Source organism: Amphiura filiformis, chromosome 9 (genome assembly GCF_039555335.1).
Source record: "Amphiura filiformis chromosome 9, Afil_fr2py, whole genome shotgun sequence".
In the NCBI taxonomy this organism is placed as follows: domain Eukaryota; kingdom Metazoa; phylum Echinodermata; class Ophiuroidea; order Amphilepidida; family Amphiuridae; genus Amphiura; species Amphiura filiformis.
This window is the reverse complement of record NC_092636.1, coordinates 3,580,750-3,599,023: the sequence shown is the minus strand read 5'-3', so window position 1 is coordinate 3,599,023 and position 18,274 is coordinate 3,580,750. Positions and strand designations below refer to the sequence as shown.

The 18,274-nt window shown below is 38.1% G+C and overlaps 3 protein-coding genes across 3 annotated transcripts in view; 2 read left to right on the top strand and 1 right to left on the bottom strand.

The window, feature by feature from the left end:
• Nucleotides 1–16,600, top strand: part of LOC140160462 (uncharacterized) — a 28,563-nt gene extending 11,963 nt beyond the window's left edge. The window contains exons 3-5 of the mRNA XM_072183698.1: nucleotides 1,892–2,010; nucleotides 15,352–15,532; nucleotides 16,407–16,600. Of these exons, the coding sequence (XP_072039799.1) occupies nucleotides 1,966–2,010; nucleotides 15,352–15,532; nucleotides 16,407–16,600 (420 nt within the window). The 5' untranslated portion in view covers nucleotides 1,892–1,965. The remainder of the gene's footprint in view (nucleotides 1–1,891; nucleotides 2,011–15,351; nucleotides 15,533–16,406) is intronic.
• On the top strand, nucleotides 4,215–10,470 carry LOC140160525 (uncharacterized). The gene is made up of 4 exons (XM_072183764.1): nucleotides 4,215–5,086; nucleotides 5,601–5,702; nucleotides 7,063–7,251; nucleotides 7,907–10,470. Exons 1-4 carry the CDS (start codon nucleotides 4,543–4,545, stop codon nucleotides 8,674–8,676), a joined length of 1,605 nt encoding a protein of 534 aa, XP_072039865.1. The 5' UTR covers nucleotides 4,215–4,542; the 3' UTR covers nucleotides 8,677–10,470.
• Nucleotides 10,665–14,891, bottom strand: LOC140160524 (uncharacterized). Its single transcript, XM_072183762.1, has 4 exons — nucleotides 14,186–14,891; nucleotides 12,812–13,047; nucleotides 12,400–12,505; nucleotides 10,665–12,217 (listed from the first exon to the last, which is right to left on the bottom strand). The coding sequence occupies exons 1-4, from the start codon at nucleotides 14,702–14,704 to the stop codon at nucleotides 11,756–11,758; spliced, it is 1,323 nt and encodes a 440-aa protein (XP_072039863.1). The 5' UTR covers nucleotides 14,705–14,891; the 3' UTR covers nucleotides 10,665–11,755.
• Nucleotides 16,601–18,274: the final 1,674 nt, after the last annotated feature.

The following is an 18,274-nucleotide window of genomic DNA, read 5'->3' as shown; positions in this document are numbered from 1 at the left end:
CAGATTTTGACCAAGATGTAGGTCTTAAAAGTCAAAACCCTGAATAATCCTTTAAATATTTTAAAATTTTGTGTCATTAAATGAAAGAGCACACTTATATTGCCCATCCATATATTTCAAAGGTAAATTGCAAATCTTTTGCAAAAAAGTTACTATTTTCGCCTGCTTTGACATACGGTTGTAAATTCAATGAACAATGACTTTACTTTAATGGAAGGGGTATGAACGTTTGGACAGTATTTATTGTGGGACAGTAGAGCACATCAGACATATCGAATTGCATTCTGAATACGAAGAATGTCCTTCTGATATCAAATTTTTGAAATTCGCAATGTGATACACATTTTATGGCAAATGATTAAAAATTGATATTTTTGATATTTAACAGTATTCGAAGTAAACATTATAAATCTGATGATTTATACTTAAAGTGTATGTAGGTGGGATGAAAAGCCGACGATCAATTGAAAATTTTGACCTTTCGTATTGAAGATATGGATTTTTTTCTCAAAACACCAAAAAAAAAAAAAGGTCTTTTGGGGAAAAAATCCATATCTTTAATATGAAAAGTCAACATTTTCAATTGGTCGTCGGCTTTTCCTCCCAGCTACATACACTTTAAGAATATGTCATTAGATTTATAAAATTTACTTCGAGGACTGTTATATATCAAAAATGTGAAAAATATCAAATTTTAATGATTTGTCATAAAATTTGTATTATATCGTGAATTTCAAAAAATGAACATTATTTGATATCAGAAAGACATTCTTCGTATTCAGAATGCAATTCGTTATGTCTGATACGCTCTCATGTCCCACAAAAATTACTGTCGAAACGCTCATTCCAGATCCCTTAAACGAAAGAGCACACTTATATTGCCCATCCATATATTTCAAAGGTAAATTGCAAATCTTTTGCAAAAAAGTTACTATTTTCTCTTCGTGACATACGGTTGTAAATTCAATGAACAATGAATTGTTTTAAGAGCGCTTACAAATTGATATGTTAATGACATTATGTGAAGGCCGTAAACGCAAACTGGACGGGATCGCAAACTTGTACAAATGTACAAAATTCCCACTTGGATTTGAAATCTTCACCCTAAAAACAAGTGTAAATACTTTTTAAACACTTGTACGCGTAAATTGTTATTATTTTTACTACTATCATTATTACGTACAAGTGTTAACAAATATTAACACTTATGAGTGCGTACCTACTTCACGTGCGGTGGTGGATGTTTTCATTACCGTACCAGATAAAAGAATTGTGTTCAATGACACAGTATAGACCTTTTCATATCAAGATCGGAAAAGTTCGGAAAATCGCGATATTTATTTAGTAAGCTAGGGGGTCAAATTGTACCCAAACTGGCAGACAAGAAATGTCATGAATTACGACACCCTTTTGCGCGAAAATACAGCTTATAAAGCCAATGTGAACATGGGGTCATCGCGAGAAATATTTACCTAGCATATTAAGCTAACACCTCAGCTACTTGGTTTTTCACAATAAGATACTAATGGAAAGAAATGGATAATGTCCGTAATTTTTCGTCAGTTACATTTTTTTACAGAACGTGTTTGTTTACGTTCATCACCTCTTCCATAGTCAGTCTCTTACACAACGCTACCACCACACGCTAATTGCACGTTGAGTATCCTTGGCAAAAGTACCTCTCTCGTCCCTAAATTGACCATCGAAAGTTCATCGTAGTTATGATGCCTGTTACACATTGGAACTTCGCACTGTACATGATGCTGAAGAGGTACTTTTAGACGCGCGCGACAGGGGACATTATTTCATGCTTCGGGTTATATCGGAATTACTCAGTATGAAAAGGTCTATAGCATAAACTATTTTTCGTACCCTTTTGTTTCTTTGATAGGTCAATTTACTTGCCCAACATTCTTTGAAGCATGGGGCAGGAAATGTTATTACTTTCAGGGAGCCCTTACGTCCATGACTTTGGCTGAGAGTACATGTGGGAATATGGGAGCTATTCCGGTGAGTTAACTTTATTTAGAGCTATTTAGGTGGTTGAAAACAACTCAGTTTTCTTAAATTCTCCAGTATGAAAGTTTTGTTGCATTAATCAAAGCTATCGGAAAGCTGGGATGATATTGTTTAAATTATTAAAAATAAAGATGATACTGATTTTTTTATCTCGACCTTTGAAAAGATTTTTGGGGTGCTCGATGATATGTTTTTAACATATTTGTTTTTGAGTGTCAAATACTATATTTATGTGTGTAAATTTCAAAACAAAACCCCCAATACAATATTGGTCTTAAGGCTTTTATTAAAATAAACAGAGATACAGAGCATTTCATTGCTAAAAAGAAAGACAAACTCTCTTGCCACTTTCGTAAATGGAGATTTGACATCTAGATTTTGGTCATTATGTCTTATTTATAAAACTTTGTAGACTATGTGACATGATTATATTGTAACCTTGTGCATAAGAACAGGTTATTGGCATGATTAGTGTATCTGGGTAGAAGTGTCTGCATAATTTATTTATCCATATTTGCTACCTTTTTGTGTATGATTTCATGTTAATTGTCTTAATTACTCCTTGTTTATGAATAAAAACCAATAAATATTGAAAGATAAAAAAAAGCTATCGGAAAGCTAAATATTGAAATTTGAACCATGTGTTGACCTTTGATTGACCCTTACGCACCTTTGCGTTAATGTCAAATCTGATTGACACCATTAACCCTTCAAAAATTGTTGTTATTAATTCTCAGAGAGGGGGGCTAACTAGGCCCTCTTATATCTCTAACTATTACACCCGATACACTCAACATGACCTTTTGGATGTGTTGGGTACAAGAACTCACACTCCACAACTTGAGGTCATGATTCGTAGAATTCAATCTACGAGCATATGCTTCTCAATGATTTTTTTTTTTTTCCAACCAACGGACTGCAGCGTCTATTCATCTATTGTGTCCAATTTGAGCGCTGACATATATTTTGCAGTTATGTCTACAGTAGAATTCACCACGACCTTTGCAGGACTTAAGCCCCATTAAAAGCTATTAAACCAAGATAACACTCATTGTAAATAGCTCAACTATGTTAATCAGATCTTCTCTAGTTAGATCCACACTACTTCTGTTTTACCTGTGCTATATTGAATTGGTATTATAGTTTCAGTTGGGTGAACGATTATAAAGCAAACGCAAGGTAACAATATTGTGTGGACCTTTGTTTCCCAAATGAGACAATAGTCTGCATGTTGTTAACCAGGATTCTTGAAAATGAGAAACATAATGCTTGTAGACTTAACACGGTTTGGAAATAAATTCTTCATTTTTTGGTGTTATCTGTCATTTACATACACTATTGTGTTTATGCTAATGTCATTACGTAATCAAGTATTCAGCATCGCTAATACATATTTGTTTTGAAAGACAAAAGTACAAACTTGTATTTAGCGTAAGTAACAGTCATCCAAGTCATGCATGAGCGGAGATACACCATAGTTGCGGGAACTTATTGACTCGTAGGGTGACTTGTGTTTGGCAGGTATGAAAAACATCCGAGTGGTTGTTTTAATTACGTAACGTATACAGGCTAGCCATGGCTGAGTAGTGCTGTCGTGTTTCTATAATAATTATATAATAATTATATTAATTAATCTATTTATTCATTCTTTCTCTGCATTATTCTTTCTTAGGCCTACACTTAAGGGCCTATCACTCCCTCGCTATCCTTTTCCTCTCCCTTCTTCTGACTCTCTCCCATTCTCCCCTCTTTTTTTCTTTTTCTCTTTGTCTCCACTCCTCGCGATCTCCCCTCTTTTCACCACTACCTGTTTCACTTTCCTCTGGCTTTTAAAATGGAAATTCTTGAAATCAAAATAACCAGTGCACCTAACTTTATTGAAAAGGCCAATAACTATGGCAAAATATACTGTGAAATATTTAATTGATAGGCAAGTACCTGACAGCCACGCCACGTTGTTAAGGTAATCGATCAGAAACTCTATTCAATTTATTTAAATGATGCGCCTAATATAAGGTGGGGGGGGGGTAATTAACTGTACACCAACGGGTAAACTATGCTTTTTGTGCTTCCAACGACTCAGTCACGTTGTATGAGAACAAAAGGTACCAGTGGCTCGAGTGGGCGGTTTCACATGACTTTCTTTTGTCTCTTATTGACAGTAGCCTGCGTGGTAAAGTGTCACGCTTAGCGTGTTTCTACAGAGCCAAATACCGCTTTGGAAACGGTATGGAACCGCTAACCACTCCTGTGGAAACAGTCTCCAACGCCTTTTTTCAACGCCTTTTCAACGCCAACGGAAACCTCGTTGGAGTAGGTTTTTGCCGATGACGAAGCGGTTACATTTTCTGTAGAAACAGACGGAAGCGGTAACTTGCCGTGTATCGTTCCCATCACGCCTTGCGACTTCCGGGTTAGCGAACTTTCGTGTTGTTTATTATTTGCACACACGTGAAATTCTGCCGAGGCATTTTCAACTTCTACAAAATAGTAATTTATAATAATAATATAATCAGGAAAATCATGGCTCTTCCCCAAATTAACTGGACAGATGATATGATCAAAGCGCTCATAACAGCCTGGGCAACACAGCAAGTGCAAACCATAATGGATGGTTCAAAGAGGAACGCTGAAGCTTATAATATTTTGGCCCAGGCTGTGTGCGATACATGCCCCAATGTGGCATGTATCCCTATCGTGCAATTTCGTCGATCTGTGATCAACAAACTGAAGTCTTTGAAGGCACAGTTCATGGTGGCAAAAGACGCCGATAGAAGTGGCGCAGGGCGCGATTGTCTGATAAGAAAATGCAAATACTATTATGAGCTGAAGCCCATATTAGGGGAGAGAGATATATCTGAACCGAGGCTAACCCTCGACTCTGGTGCTGGAGGTTCCAGCTCTGTGGTAAGAAGGGGTAGCCCCTCCACCAGCAGCCAAAGGAGCTCTACACCAACAACCAGCCATGCTAGCCAAAGGCAAAGCTCTTCTAACTCTTCTACAAGTTCAAGTGCTACCACACAGTCCATCGGCATCAGCAGCCAAAGCTCTGCAGCTGTGAATAATGGTAAGTTTGGTACTGACCTGATTATACAGATAGTGCGGCTCAATGTGGAGTACTATAAACTAGTAAAATGAGTGGCTGATATTTTTTTCCATTATTTTCAAGACACACCATTGAAGTAAAATCCCCTCGGTATCAAATAAAATAAATACCGGTACCAAAATGTTTGACATTTTGTTAATTTAAAATACATTACATTGTACATATTAAATTTATAATACCGTATAATTAGTTTGAAGTTAAATTTGAAATGTTGATCAACATGATCAAGAAGAACAATGCTGATGTACCGGTACATCAGAAAACTTGTTTTGTATGAAAATGCATAATTTGCATTGAGTGGTACTGTAGGAGACACATTGTTTTGCACTGTTTTGTGTAGAAAATGTATGAGTACATGTGGAGGTATAGCCTACAGAAGTAATGTACAGGGGATTTAGGATTGTCGTATGTTCCATACATCATGTAAAATTAATTTGTAACTTACGATGTAAATTATGTACTATTTTACACACAGACGGACGTGGTACGGACAAGAACCAACCCGAGGAGTTTGAGCATGAGCAGGTCATTGACGAGACAGAGGAATTTAACCCAAGAACTCCAGAAGGATATGAAGGTTGGTAATGCACAAGTCTTAATTAATGTCACTTTCCAATTTGTCAGAAATGTAATTTATGAAATTCAAATCATGTGTGATTTCTGATTGCATAATGAATGAAGTACAATGTATGTCTGACTCAGGGCCAAGAATATTTAATTTTATGCAGGCGACGAGTGGCATGATGGTCGGAGAGAGCCGGCAAAATCGCTCAGCTGTATGGCATTTTCCAAATGTATACTAGGTTAGCTTTGTGGGGTTCATTATCGAACCGACGGTTTTAGTTTGCAATTATATTATTTATTAACATAGGCCTATTTGTTTGTGATATTTCAAGCGTTTTAAAATAGCAAAATAATCGCATTTAATTACACGGTTCACGATGGTAATTTACTGAATTTATAGAATGTACAACACCCACCACCTGATTTCATTGATCTTTACTGGTCAATGTTAGGCCTAAAAAAATTGTTTCATTGGCGTAACATAAAACAACAATTTATGGTAGGTCGGTCGGCAATTTTCTTTAAAAACTTTTTATACACACATTTTAAGCTGTAAATTGCGTAAATTGGAACTTTAAAAAAAAAAAAATTTTATTTGTAAAAAAATGTCAAATTTTTTTTTAGCAGAAATATATGATAAAAAGTCTAGGGTCGCTCCTATTTTAAGAGTCGGTCGGGTTACGCCAAACAAACAATTTCTTTAGTCCTTATTCAATTTCAGTTTTCATCACAAAAAGTTCAAAAAGAACATTTTCTTATTAAACTTTTAAATGTATCCAAATATAAAAGTGTATCCATGGTTCAAAAACATGCTGGTTTGCAAAAAATAATTCTGTACTGTCCACAGTAGGGGTGTGATTTTCGGGGTACCCGGCGCATTTTTCGGGCGGGTAACCGGGTACCCAAAATTGGATGAAAAACAAGAAGAAAAATATGTTTTTTTTTAGTTATTTATCGGTTTTTTGACCTTAAAAAAATTGCTTTAATATGACAATTTACATGTATAATTTGTATTCATGTCATACTCTATTAATGATATCAAAATGCATTGAATATTTTGTAGGTCAACCATGAATGATCCTAGCATTTAGGTCTAGGTCCTGGGACACTTCAAAACTGAAAAAAAAAAAACTTAAAAAGACATTTATTATTATTTTTTTTAATTTTTGTGCACCCGGAATGTAATCTCGGGCGGGTACCCGCGAGCCCGTCCGATTTGAATAATAATCCTGTACTGTCTACTGACAATTATTAATACTATACTGTCCACGGTTGAATGACAGTTGTTGGTTTGCATGATAATTCTGTACTCTACCGTACATGTGATTATTTAATTATCTTTTGCTTTCTATTTACCTGTGGTTTGATTGCAGGACACTTGTTCCAGGACACAGAGGATGAAAACGCAGCAGGCCCTGTTAACAATATTCAACCAAACAGAGGTAGAGGAGTGGAACCAAACAGAGCAGAGGGTAGAGGAGTGGAACCAAACAGAGCAGAGGGTGGTGAGGGTGATGACGGCCGTGACCATCGTGATGCAGTGGGAGACAACCGGGAAAATGGTAATAATACTGATCTGAATTTTCTTATCCACAATTTGTCTCTAATAAACACCCCCTCTACCTCCTCCACATCCTTCAGATTTTCTCCCCAAAACTGGTCTATAAAGCGCTGAAATATATAGCAGAAATATTGTTCTCTTCATTTAACAAACTGAACTTACCACCTTGTCATGTTTGCACTTTTACTGGTAGTGTTGATATTGGTAATGGAGAATTGCAATGGACAAATTGGTTGAAATCTCATGTGAAAAATGCCTTGTTTTGAAAAATTGCAACACTACCATGGCGTTTATTACAAACAATAGGTACATTGTCACTTTGTTTTCTTGTTCATACTCATTTTTTCAAGGTGGATGGTGCTTGTTGTTGTTGTTCTGTATTTTTTTTTAAATGGATGCAAATTATTTACAACACCACAAGGCATCATTTTGTGATATGGAATTCTTATACACTGTAATTTACGCATACAGATTTTTTGCAATTTAGTATTTTGGGAGCGTTTGTTAATTTCACTGACTGTTGATATTTTTGTGCTTTCAAATCCACTTGCGAAATTCGCAGCGAAAATAAAATCCATTTAAAAATAACAGCGTATACAGCATGAATTGCCTCAACTGTGATTTATTTAGTTATTTTGTCATCATTTCTCTTGCAGCACGTGATCAACCAGCCAAGAAAAAGACCAAGCTTGAAACAGCTATGAGCACCTATATGCAAGAATTCAAGGAAATGGAGGCCGAAGCAGAGCAACGACTCTACCAACAACAAGTTGACCTGCAGAAACAATGGTTTGATCACGAAGAGAGACAGGAAAAGAAATTAATGGACAGTCAAAACCAGATGATGATGATGATGATGACAACCATTCGCCAATGTTTTGCAACACCACAGTTTCCACAGCAACCATTTCCTCAGCAACCCCAACAACCTCAGCGACCACTCTATCCACAGCCACAGACCAACAGCTGTCCTCCTCAACACAGACCGCCACAACGACTCTTCCAGTCTCCACAGCTGCAGAACAACTTTCCATCTCAACAGACCAGATTTTCTTCGGCTTTCGAGCCTGTACAGGTGCCACATCAGCCAACAGCAAGTTTCTCACCGCCACCACCATCGCCGTCCACGTCTGGTTTTGCCTCTCTGCAGACCTTTGGAGCGTCTTCACCGGCGGGAGGATCAGGATCCTCTTCACGCTTCAGCTCTCCTAGCCCAGGACCCCCTTCACGCTACAGCTCTCCTAGCCCAAGACCCTCTTCACGCTACAGCTCTCCTAGCCCAAGACCCTCTTCACGCTACAGCTCTCCTAGCCCAGGACCATCATCACCTGCAGACATATCTGCCATGAGCCAGGATTCACAGGATTCAATCGGTGATGAAAGTCAAAGCATCCTCAACATGGACAATGGGCGTTTTCTACATTGAGTTTTGAAAAGCATGACACATGTGTATAGATGTTAAAGGGCATGAACACTTTGTTACAAATGTATATTAAGAAACTTTATTGGTAGTTTAGATGGCTGACTGTATTTCACTTTTGTCAGTAGTTGTGTAGTCAGAGGTGCCAAACCTATGTAAACTTTGTGATTACAGAATAGTTAGTAGTTTTAAGTCAAAATAATAGGGTTCAGGATGTTGAATTGTGGAAGTACACCGCTCAGTCCGACATGCTGCTAGTCCGACACACCTGGAGTATGACACACCACTAGTCCGAATCTGAAAGCACCTTCAGTCCGACACGCCGCTAGTCCAAATCCAAAATACACTGGGCTAGTCCGAATCTGGAAAAACTCTGCGCTAGTGCCAAATTCAGATTCGGACTAGCGCAGTGTTTTTCAAATTCGGACTAGCGCAATGGTTTTCAGTTTCGGACTAGTGCAGTGTTATTAGATTCGGACCAGCGCAATGTCAGACTGAGGAGTGTTTTCCAGATTCGGACTAAGGCAGTGCATTTCGGATTCAGACTAGCAGCGTGGCGGTCTGAAAAGGTGTTTTCAGATTCGGATTAGCAGTGGGTCGGACTGCTGCAGCCTGCAGTGCTTTTCATTTTCGGAGTGTCGGACTGGCATAGTGTATTTCAGTTTCGGACTAGCGGCATGTTGAACTGGTGCAGTGCATTTCAGATTCAGACTAGCGGCGTGTCAGACTAACGCCCTGTACTCGAATATTGTAGGTATTTCAGAAATTTGTGACTGAAAGTAAATGGCATCTCTGTATAGTTAACTAAAGAGCTAACAAACATAGCTTTCATTTATATTACATACATGTACATGTAGTTTGTAGATTAGATCAGCTTTATTTCTTGCCTTGTTTGACTGATTTGACTTCACCCTCTCATCAATTTGACCACATGAGACATTCCAATGTTGAAGGGGTATGATGTCAATTAAGATTTGTGTGCCTATATTTTGATATGCTGATTGTAATATGCCAAAGTTTGTTGAATACTTTTCATCAAAAGGGATACATATTTATTATTAGACTAGTTTTTGTATAAAACCAAAGAAAAATTATGATGGTGCTATAAAACATTTTAAATTGAAAAGAGTACAAATCGACTTGTGTGCCTGCATTTTTGGGAAAAAACTCTTTATGGAACAATGGTACAATGTAGTCAGAATCCCATATATTGTTTTCAGCACAGCAGTGTTCAGTTAACCAGATAGTGTTGCACACTTCATACATTGCACAGCAACAAGAACAACTGAGTGAATTTTGTATTCTATGCATGATGTTGAAACTTAATAGGATTTTTTTCTCACAAACAGGCATGAACGGAGTATTCTTTTTTTACTAGTTCATTCAAAACCAAAGAAACAAATTTCGGTGCTCATAAAAATCACTTGCAGCTCAGGAGAAATAGAACATCTTGGGAAATGGAGACCAGAGGTCATCCGTTTTTCTTTTGTGTGTGTGTGTGGGGGGGGGGGGTGTTTGTGTTTGATTTTATTGTTGTTGTGCATATGCTTGTGATTTTTGTAATCCATATACATGTATTTAAACATTGCCATTAAAACTTTTTTATAAACGTGTAGTCTTTCGTAACACATTTTAATCATTTGTAACCAACTCTAGTGCAAATTGCTGTAATAAATCCATGTAAACTTTGAGGGTTATCAAACAAACTGACATATCTCACTACTTATTTTCTCTACATGCTTGCTCAATGAAATCCACACGATATAATTAGTAGTTTGAGAAGTGTCTTTCTGTTTGTCCGCCACCTTTCTTTCTTTGTTTGTCTTTCTGTTTGTCTGTTTGTCTAGTTGAGGTCATTGGAAGGTACTGAGTGAATTTTAATGGCCTGTGCTGCTCTGTGCCACAAAATTGCCAGGAACATGGAACTGGAAAATTTGATGTTGGACTATAAATCTGGCATGTATTTCATGTTGGACTATAAATCTGGCATGTATTTCCTATTTTCCTTGCCCATAAGAACAACCAAAATACAACAACAAACAAGAAATTGCAGAATCTTAGAATATTGTGTAGAATCCTGACAAGCGCACTCATAAGTTTTACATGGTATACATTTTATTTCATTGTAAGTCCACTACAATAAAAACAAAGATTATTCATTTAAACATATCTGAAAGGAAAAGTTCATTGCTACTTGTAACAGCCATTTTCAAACCTTTATTAATTACTAGAATGAGAGCCACTATTGTACGTTTTTAATTTTGGACATGAGCTCATAATCACTGGTAATCACTGCCGCGCTGTGTTACGCGGAAGTCACATACGGAAATATACGCTTGTGATACATGGAAATTAGCTTGTGGTGAGCGTAAAATGATTGTTTGTGTCCAAAATTTCATGATTAAACTAATTTACTTTCCATAAATGTAAAAATTAGTTTTTTTTATCATTGACTCATGTTTTCAAAATAAACAACAGCACCTTTGACAGTGGCTTTGAACTTTTTTTACTCACTATGTTTATTCAATCTCTTTTTATAACTTTATTTTGTATCTTTTTTGTATTACTAAATTATATGTAAAAAAAAGAAACAAAACGTGTACTTTCTATTCATTTGTGTCCTGTTATTTTCCCTCCTTACATTCAACAGCACAAGTTATAGTGGAATAAGAACCCTAGGGACGACTTCAAAACTCAACTGCGGGGGTGTCGGCCGGTTCCGGGCACTTGAACCAGATTCCATTGTTTAGAACAATAGAAAGCGTGTTCAACTGCACTGAACCAGACAGAACTGCTGGTAAACCGGCGGTTGAGTTTGAGGCTGTCCCTAACACAATTACGCCCTACTATACTCAATTGTAATTTTGCCTTTTCAGGCCTTGCCTTCTGGATTTTTAAGGCAAGTGGTTAATCACTTGCTAGCATGATTCTAGGCGAGTGGTCGAGTTTTCACAAATATCACTAATTGGGTATAATCAAGTAGAGCTTCGGTTTTAAAACTTGGGTATTTATGTTGAATGCGCGCAAAGCGTCCTAAACCGATTTGGTAAAGTTTCATGTCATGAACTTTTAAGTTGAACCAAGATTAATTGTTCCAGAAATGTTGTGTCAGGGCTGTGCGAATAGTCTTGGCATCTGGAAGGTTGCGCACAATTTGTTGATCAACTGCGTCATTAACATCAACTTGGTGGTAGGTAGGTTCCTCAAAGACATCAAAGTTGGCTGGTAGATCTAGATGTTTTCGGTGGAATGGATCATCATGATCTATGCAGAAATTGTGCAAAGCACAACAAGCAGCAACAATGATTGGCACAAATTCTAAATCGGAATCATTCCTAACTCCAATGCAACGCCATCGTCCTTTCAGCTGTCCGAACGACATTTCAATTACCATTCTTGCAGAGCTTAGTCTAAAATTGAATCTTTTATGTTGACGAGTTAAGTTGTTGTTGTCTGGATATCCCTTCATTAGCCATTGGAGGAGTGGGTAAGCCGGGTCGCCAATAATGTGTACAGGAACATCACATCCTTCAATGTTTTTGGTCCACTGTATAGACAGAATTAACGAGAAAAAGAAGGAAACACATTTAGTTTAGTTTTTATACTAAATTTGACAAAAATAATTTGTAGTTCAAATAGTAGAAACAATGAGAACAATACCAGATGTCCAAATCTGGGGTCCAAATTCAATTCAAAATTACAAAAAAATGCTTCATTGCAATAACTTACCAGTGGAAATAATGTGCCATCAGCTCCACGTTGATAAAGAGTAGAATTTCTAAGCACTCGGGCATCATGCGCACGACCGGCCCAGCCAACATACACATCTGTAAATCTGTTTAGAAGGAAGGATAAAAACAATATCAAATTATGCTATTGTTAAAAATTATTTGTTCCAATATTTATATTTGTCAACTCTTTTATTTTGTTCATTTTTCCCCTACCAAAATTGAACAAACATGCTTTACAAGTTGAAAGTTAAGCACATGATTGACATAGGATTGATGATACCGGTAAAATTCCATAACTGCACATTAAGACATTTGTCAGCATTATCATTTTACATGAGGCAAAGCTGAAAAGTAACATTTTAAATTGGTAATTGATGACATGTAAATCATGAAATGTAGCCTGTACGTACCTCAACTGATGATCGCAAACAGCTTGCAAGATTATTGAAGTAAAGCCCTTCCTGTTGTGATAATCATTGTGTTGGTCAAGAGGTGCTGAAATTTGGATATGTGTTCCATCAATTGCACCAGCGCATTGTGGATATCCTCGATGAATCTCAAATCCTCTCAGTACGGTCTTCAGACGATCACCAGATGGCCACCTGATGTAATCTTGATAAATTGTCAACATAATGGCTGCACATACCTGCGAAATGAAACACATGATTAATTAATCACAAATAAATTCGAAAAAAAATGCATTCAGTTTGATTTATAGACATGTGAAAACAGGGGTATATATTTTCCGGAATTCCCTGCTTTGCATGCGCGTATTTTTGGGGGCGCAAACCCCCGGGGTAAAAGCAGGGGGCGGCCAAAACGAAGGGCAGCAAAAAGAATTAGTAAAAAAAGAAGTTCAAACCACCCAAAAAAAATTTGGGTCAACCTTTTCGGGCTGTTGAGGAAGGGGCGGCAAAATTGAAAAATGGGGAAGAAAGTCCTTTACAGGTACAGGGGCTGTGCAATAATTATGAGCCCTGGGGAGGGGAAAATTGGGGGAAAAGGCATTTTTGGTGAGGGGGGAAGCAACTTTTGGCAAGCCAAGAGAGTGGGGGGGGCAAGCAATTTTTGGCATAGCCCCTTACTCTGGTACATGCTATACTATTTTCCAAAACCCAAATGATGTCACTTCCGGTACGCTGGCCAGTGGCGTACCGTGACCGCTCCTACACCGGGGGGGGGTGAAGAAAATTCAATTTTGCCGCCCTTCCCCAACAGCCCGAACGGTTGATCCAATTTTTTGGTGGTTTGATTTTCGGTGGTTTGATTTGAAAAAAAAAAAGGTTTTTAGGAGCTAGCGCCCTAAAAGCAACACATTTTGAGGCAAAGTACAATTTAAAAAAAAAAATTTGTACTTTTTCAAATTTTACGCCTTTTTTCTTTACTAGTTCGTTCTGCCGCCCCTTCGTTTGGCCACCCCCTGCTTTTACTCCAAGGGGGCTCACGCAACCCAAAGGCCCCCCCCCAAAAATGTGCGCGTGCTGGCGCACTCCCCATCCACAAAATCACACCAAAATATGCACAATTTACATTTGCACGTTCAAGACGCCAGCGTGCCGAAAGTGACATCATTACCAATTGGGATTTGGAAAGTAATACAACAACATAATTATTTTTATTACAGGGAAGAAAGTCAACCCCTCGGAAACTGGGTGGAAAAAAGTTACGGTACACATTTCGGAAGACATTCTGCTGATGAAAATCCCAACAAAAAAGGGGGTGGGGGGGTATATTTGTACCATATTTTATGAGGTAAGTTTATTTGTCAGTGCATGTAAGCTTACCTCATGTACTATTTTATTGGCAGTAGATCTCCCAACCCCAAACAAAAGCCCGATGGTTCTGTACTCGCAGGGTGTTGCTAGACGCCAAATTGTTATTGCAACCCTTTTTGGTAAAGAAATTGGCTTCTTGGCATTAGTCTCTAATCGTGGTATCATCTCTGGTTCTATCTCATCCACAAGTCTGAAAAATGTGTCCCGTTTCATTCTAAAATTCTTCATCCACTGGGTATCAGTATAGTGCGGGAGTGCACATTCTTCCCACCAGTCATGATATTGTGGCATCCGTGCGTCAGGATCAACGATACGTGTACTACTATACAGGATGGCCATGGCGACAATCATCATCATTCGTGTTTGTCGGCATCTCCTATGTGCAAATACGATGGTATTTTGAGCTTGCCTCAATACTCGCCGCACTCTAGCTTGTCGTACACGACGAGATTGCTCTTGAATTTGAAGATATTGCGCGAGAAACATTACTATTATTGTAGCGAAATTCTTATTAGAATTACCCGCCATCTTCGATTGTTTACGCCAGCGCTCTGGTCAAAGTTCGCGACCTGGGTCACATGACGTCATTCAGCTTAAACGGTATCAACACGCCAACGGCAAAAACCTGTCTGTAGAAACAGAAGCTTAAACGGTAAGATAGCGGTAAGTTACCGTTATCCATTTAGCGTTTACTTAGCGGAGCGCCTGTAGAAACACGCTCGCTGTCAGATCAGTTACCGATTTAGTGACGGAACCCTTTGTCCTGAACAAAAGGTACCGCTGGATGGAAAAATTGCCGGCTTGTCGGCAAATCAAATCGGAATAAAAAAAATACGTAACGTAATCTATTGCATCCCCATTTTTATCAAAACCTCCTTGGGTCCGACTGCCTGGCCAGGAAACACCACCCGAGCAGACAACAATGAGTATTTTCGACAAAAGAGGCGAAACATTGCAATAATAGATTGTTCATAAAATAATGCATGTTTGCGCAACCGCCTATATCAGTAATATAGTTGCTCAATCACCAGATAATGTTTTTGTGGAGGGTGTCTGCCTTTCGTCAAAAGAAAACACTCATATTTGGAATGGAGTTCAATGGTATACCTATGGAAATGAGGCAATTTGAGCTCAAAGTGTAAGCCACATTTTAAGGATTACAATTATTATTGCAGGTGTTGGTTGAAAGTCAAGCCGAAGCGGAATTTCTTAAGGGCAAACTCAAAGCCGATCCTAGCCTAGTGAGTCATGATGGGTTTTGGTTACGATGTAAGGACAAAACAGTGGAAGGACATTGGACATGCGATAGCTCATCCAACTATTGGAACTCGGCTGGTGATAACAAAGGATTTTGGGGTGAGTTATTTGTAAAACGTTTTATGTTTGCTGGGAAGTTACTATGTTCTTAAATGCTTTCTCGTAATTAATTTAGCTGATACAAAGCTTCAGTTGATACTCATTTGTTTTTTCAATCACTTTATTCAAAGCCTGCAGATGATCAGTTGTTAAAAAACCCTCTCTGAAGTCTGATCTCTAGTTTGATTTTTATCAAATATTCTCTTGATTCTGTTCTGCATGATTCGTGTGAACAGTGTACGCATGTGTCGTGTGATAACGGGTAGTTAGGATATCATCTTTAGCTCCTTTCTTTCTAATTCTCAGTGATCTTAGCCTTTTTTCCTAGATGCAAGTTGGGGCATTATGATTATTGGAAAGGAAATTCGGGGAGAGGAATGTCGGCATTAGTTTTAATACAAGGAATTCCAAAGAATTGAAAGTCTATATTATTTTTAATACAAGAAAGTCCAGAGAGTAGAAAGTCTATCTTAGTTTTATTACAAGGAAATTCGGGAGAGGGATATCTGCATTAAAAAAAAAAACTAATGCAGACATCCCTCTCCCCGAAATAAAATACAAAGGATTCCAGAGAGAGAAAAAGACTATTTGTAACAGTTTCACCAAAATGAGAAGCATGAATATATCAATTTGATCATGAGAGCTCAAGCTTATTGCTTATTTTATAAAACAGTACAGAAATAACTTGTTCTGACCAGATTAAGTGACTATCCTCAGCTAGAGTTCGAATTTTAAGTTTGCTGTCTGTTTGTTATTTTAAAACCTGAATTTTGATGAATTTTATAGCATCCAGGTTTGGCAAATTATTGATTTCCACTTTCATTTGCTTTCGCTTATTTTTTATTTACTTTTCCTGTTATAATTTTATTCTTAGATTGGCGAACGGTCGGCAATACCGCTGAAAATTGTCTTGTGCTCGACTTTGACGGCAAATTACGTGATGTCCCTTGTCAGTTATTCTTTTCGTTCAATGCAGCGGCCTGTGAAATAACAATGGAGCCCGTGACGGCTGCGCCAACAGAACCATCTGGAAGTAAGTCATGTTCAAAAGAATTAGACTTAGGATGATAGGATGATGACAGGTTGACCTTATCATTAAAACAACCGATAAACATATGAAGTTATTAAAGATGACGAAGAGATGAAAAAAAAACCCACAGAAACTTATCAGAGGTTATCTGCAAAAATATTAAAAGTTACATTGTATAATAAACTTATTCCGTAATGTTACGTAAATTTCCGCTAGCAATGTTCCTGGAACCGTTCCGTAAAAATCTTCCGTACAATTTTAAACATAACTGTAAGAATTATGAAAAATTCTTTTTTCTTATGTTAATTCACTCCACACGGGTATTGACCTATAGTGCGAGAGGTTGCGGGTTTGAACTCTGTCGGTGACTAGTATGCTCTCGTGGAAAATTGAGTTAGCTTGAAATTCCCTTGGACAAGGAACTTACTGCAAATTGTCTCGTTGTAAAACTCGGGGAGCTGATCCTGGTTCGATGGTTCTTTGTGGAATGTCTGGGGTGTGCGCTCTTGTAGCAGCAAAGTCCCTGATTTGCTGTTAAATGGTTTATGGAATGATAGTGGTCAGCAACAACCTGTAAAGTGTGCTGAGGCTTGTGGGTCAACGTCTAGGCGTTGTGCCTGTGCGTAACGCACTATAAATCACAATTTGTACAGAATCCGGAAGTATATCGATCAAGACACCTGCGCCAATATTGTCAGAGCTATGGTTTTATCCCGCCTGGACTACTGTAATGTTTTGTTCAACAATATTGCGTAAAGGATATTGATCGATTACAACGGCTCCAATGACAAAAGATCGGCAGAGTCTTCTTGTCGCCGAGACGCACTTCCATCAGTCCCCTGTTGAAAGAACTCCATTGGCTTCGTATAAAGGAACGCATTACTTTCAAAACTCTGCTTTATATATACAAGTCACTGAATGGGCTGTGTCCCCGGTATATCGATGAGTGCCTAACTGTTAAACGTCCTCATGAGGGCTCAGTCACCACACGTTCGGACCACGGTCTTAATCTTCGTGTACCAAGGACGAACAAGGGTGCCGGGGACAGGGCCTTTTCAGTGGTTGCTCCTTACAAATGGAACTCAATCCCCCTAAATATCTGCAGTGCCCAAACTGTCACCGGGTTCAAATCCCTTCTCAAAACATACCTTTTCTCATGATGTTGCTTTTGTTTGTTTTGTTTTGTTTTGTTTTCTGTGTTTCTGCGCTTTGTATCCTCTGGCATTAGGCGCATTATAAATGCTGTGTTACTTACTTACTTACTTACAAATCACTGCACTTTTGTTTTTCTTGACTGCAGACGACAAGTTCAAAGTTTTCTTTTAAAATTCAAAAATGTCACAATGGTACATTATGTTAACCAGGTTCACCAGGCCGGGCATCAGGCTTTCTTGGATTTATTAGTAAAAGTTCTCATATAAAATCTTACTATTTTTAGCACTAGTGACGTTTAACATAATTTCAGAATGTGTCCTTAAATGACCTGAACAGGTGGCTATTGTCTTGACTGAGCGCCGGCATCACCTGATGACGACCGCTGTACCAGCTAATCGTAAACTTTACCTGCTGTATGCTGGGTTAATTTTTCACGATTTTATCAATTCTGGACAGTTTAGTTGCCGTTCCAAATATATTCACATTACATGCTATTTTTTAAATCATATTCTTTACTTTGTTCTCTTGGTGGGGTGGGGTCATACCTTCTTGACATT

Excerpts from the sequence above, each read along its gene's own strand:
- LOC140160525 (XM_072183764.1), top strand. The coding sequence starts at position 4,543 with ATGGCTCTTCCCCAAATTAACTGGACAGATGATATGATCAAAGCGCTC. Across the intron at positions 5,087-5,600 it reads CTCTGCAGCTGTGAATAATG|ACGGACGTGGTACGGACAAG; the intron begins GTAAGTTTGGTA and ends TTTTACACACAG. Across the intron at positions 7,252-7,906 it reads GGGAGACAACCGGGAAAATG|CACGTGATCAACCAGCCAAG; the intron begins GTAATAATACTG and ends TTTCTCTTGCAG.
- LOC140160524 (XM_072183762.1), bottom strand. The coding sequence starts at position 14,704 with ATGGCGGGTAATTCTAATAAGAATTTCGCTACAATAATAGTAATGTTT. Across the intron at positions 13,048-14,185 it reads CCAATAAAATAGTACATGAG|GTATGTGCAGCCATTATGTT; the intron begins GTAAGCTTACAT and ends TTCATTTCGCAG. Across the intron at positions 12,506-12,811 it reads GTTTGCGATCATCAGTTGAG|ATTTACAGATGTGTATGTTG; the intron begins GTACGTACAGGC and ends CCTTCTAAACAG.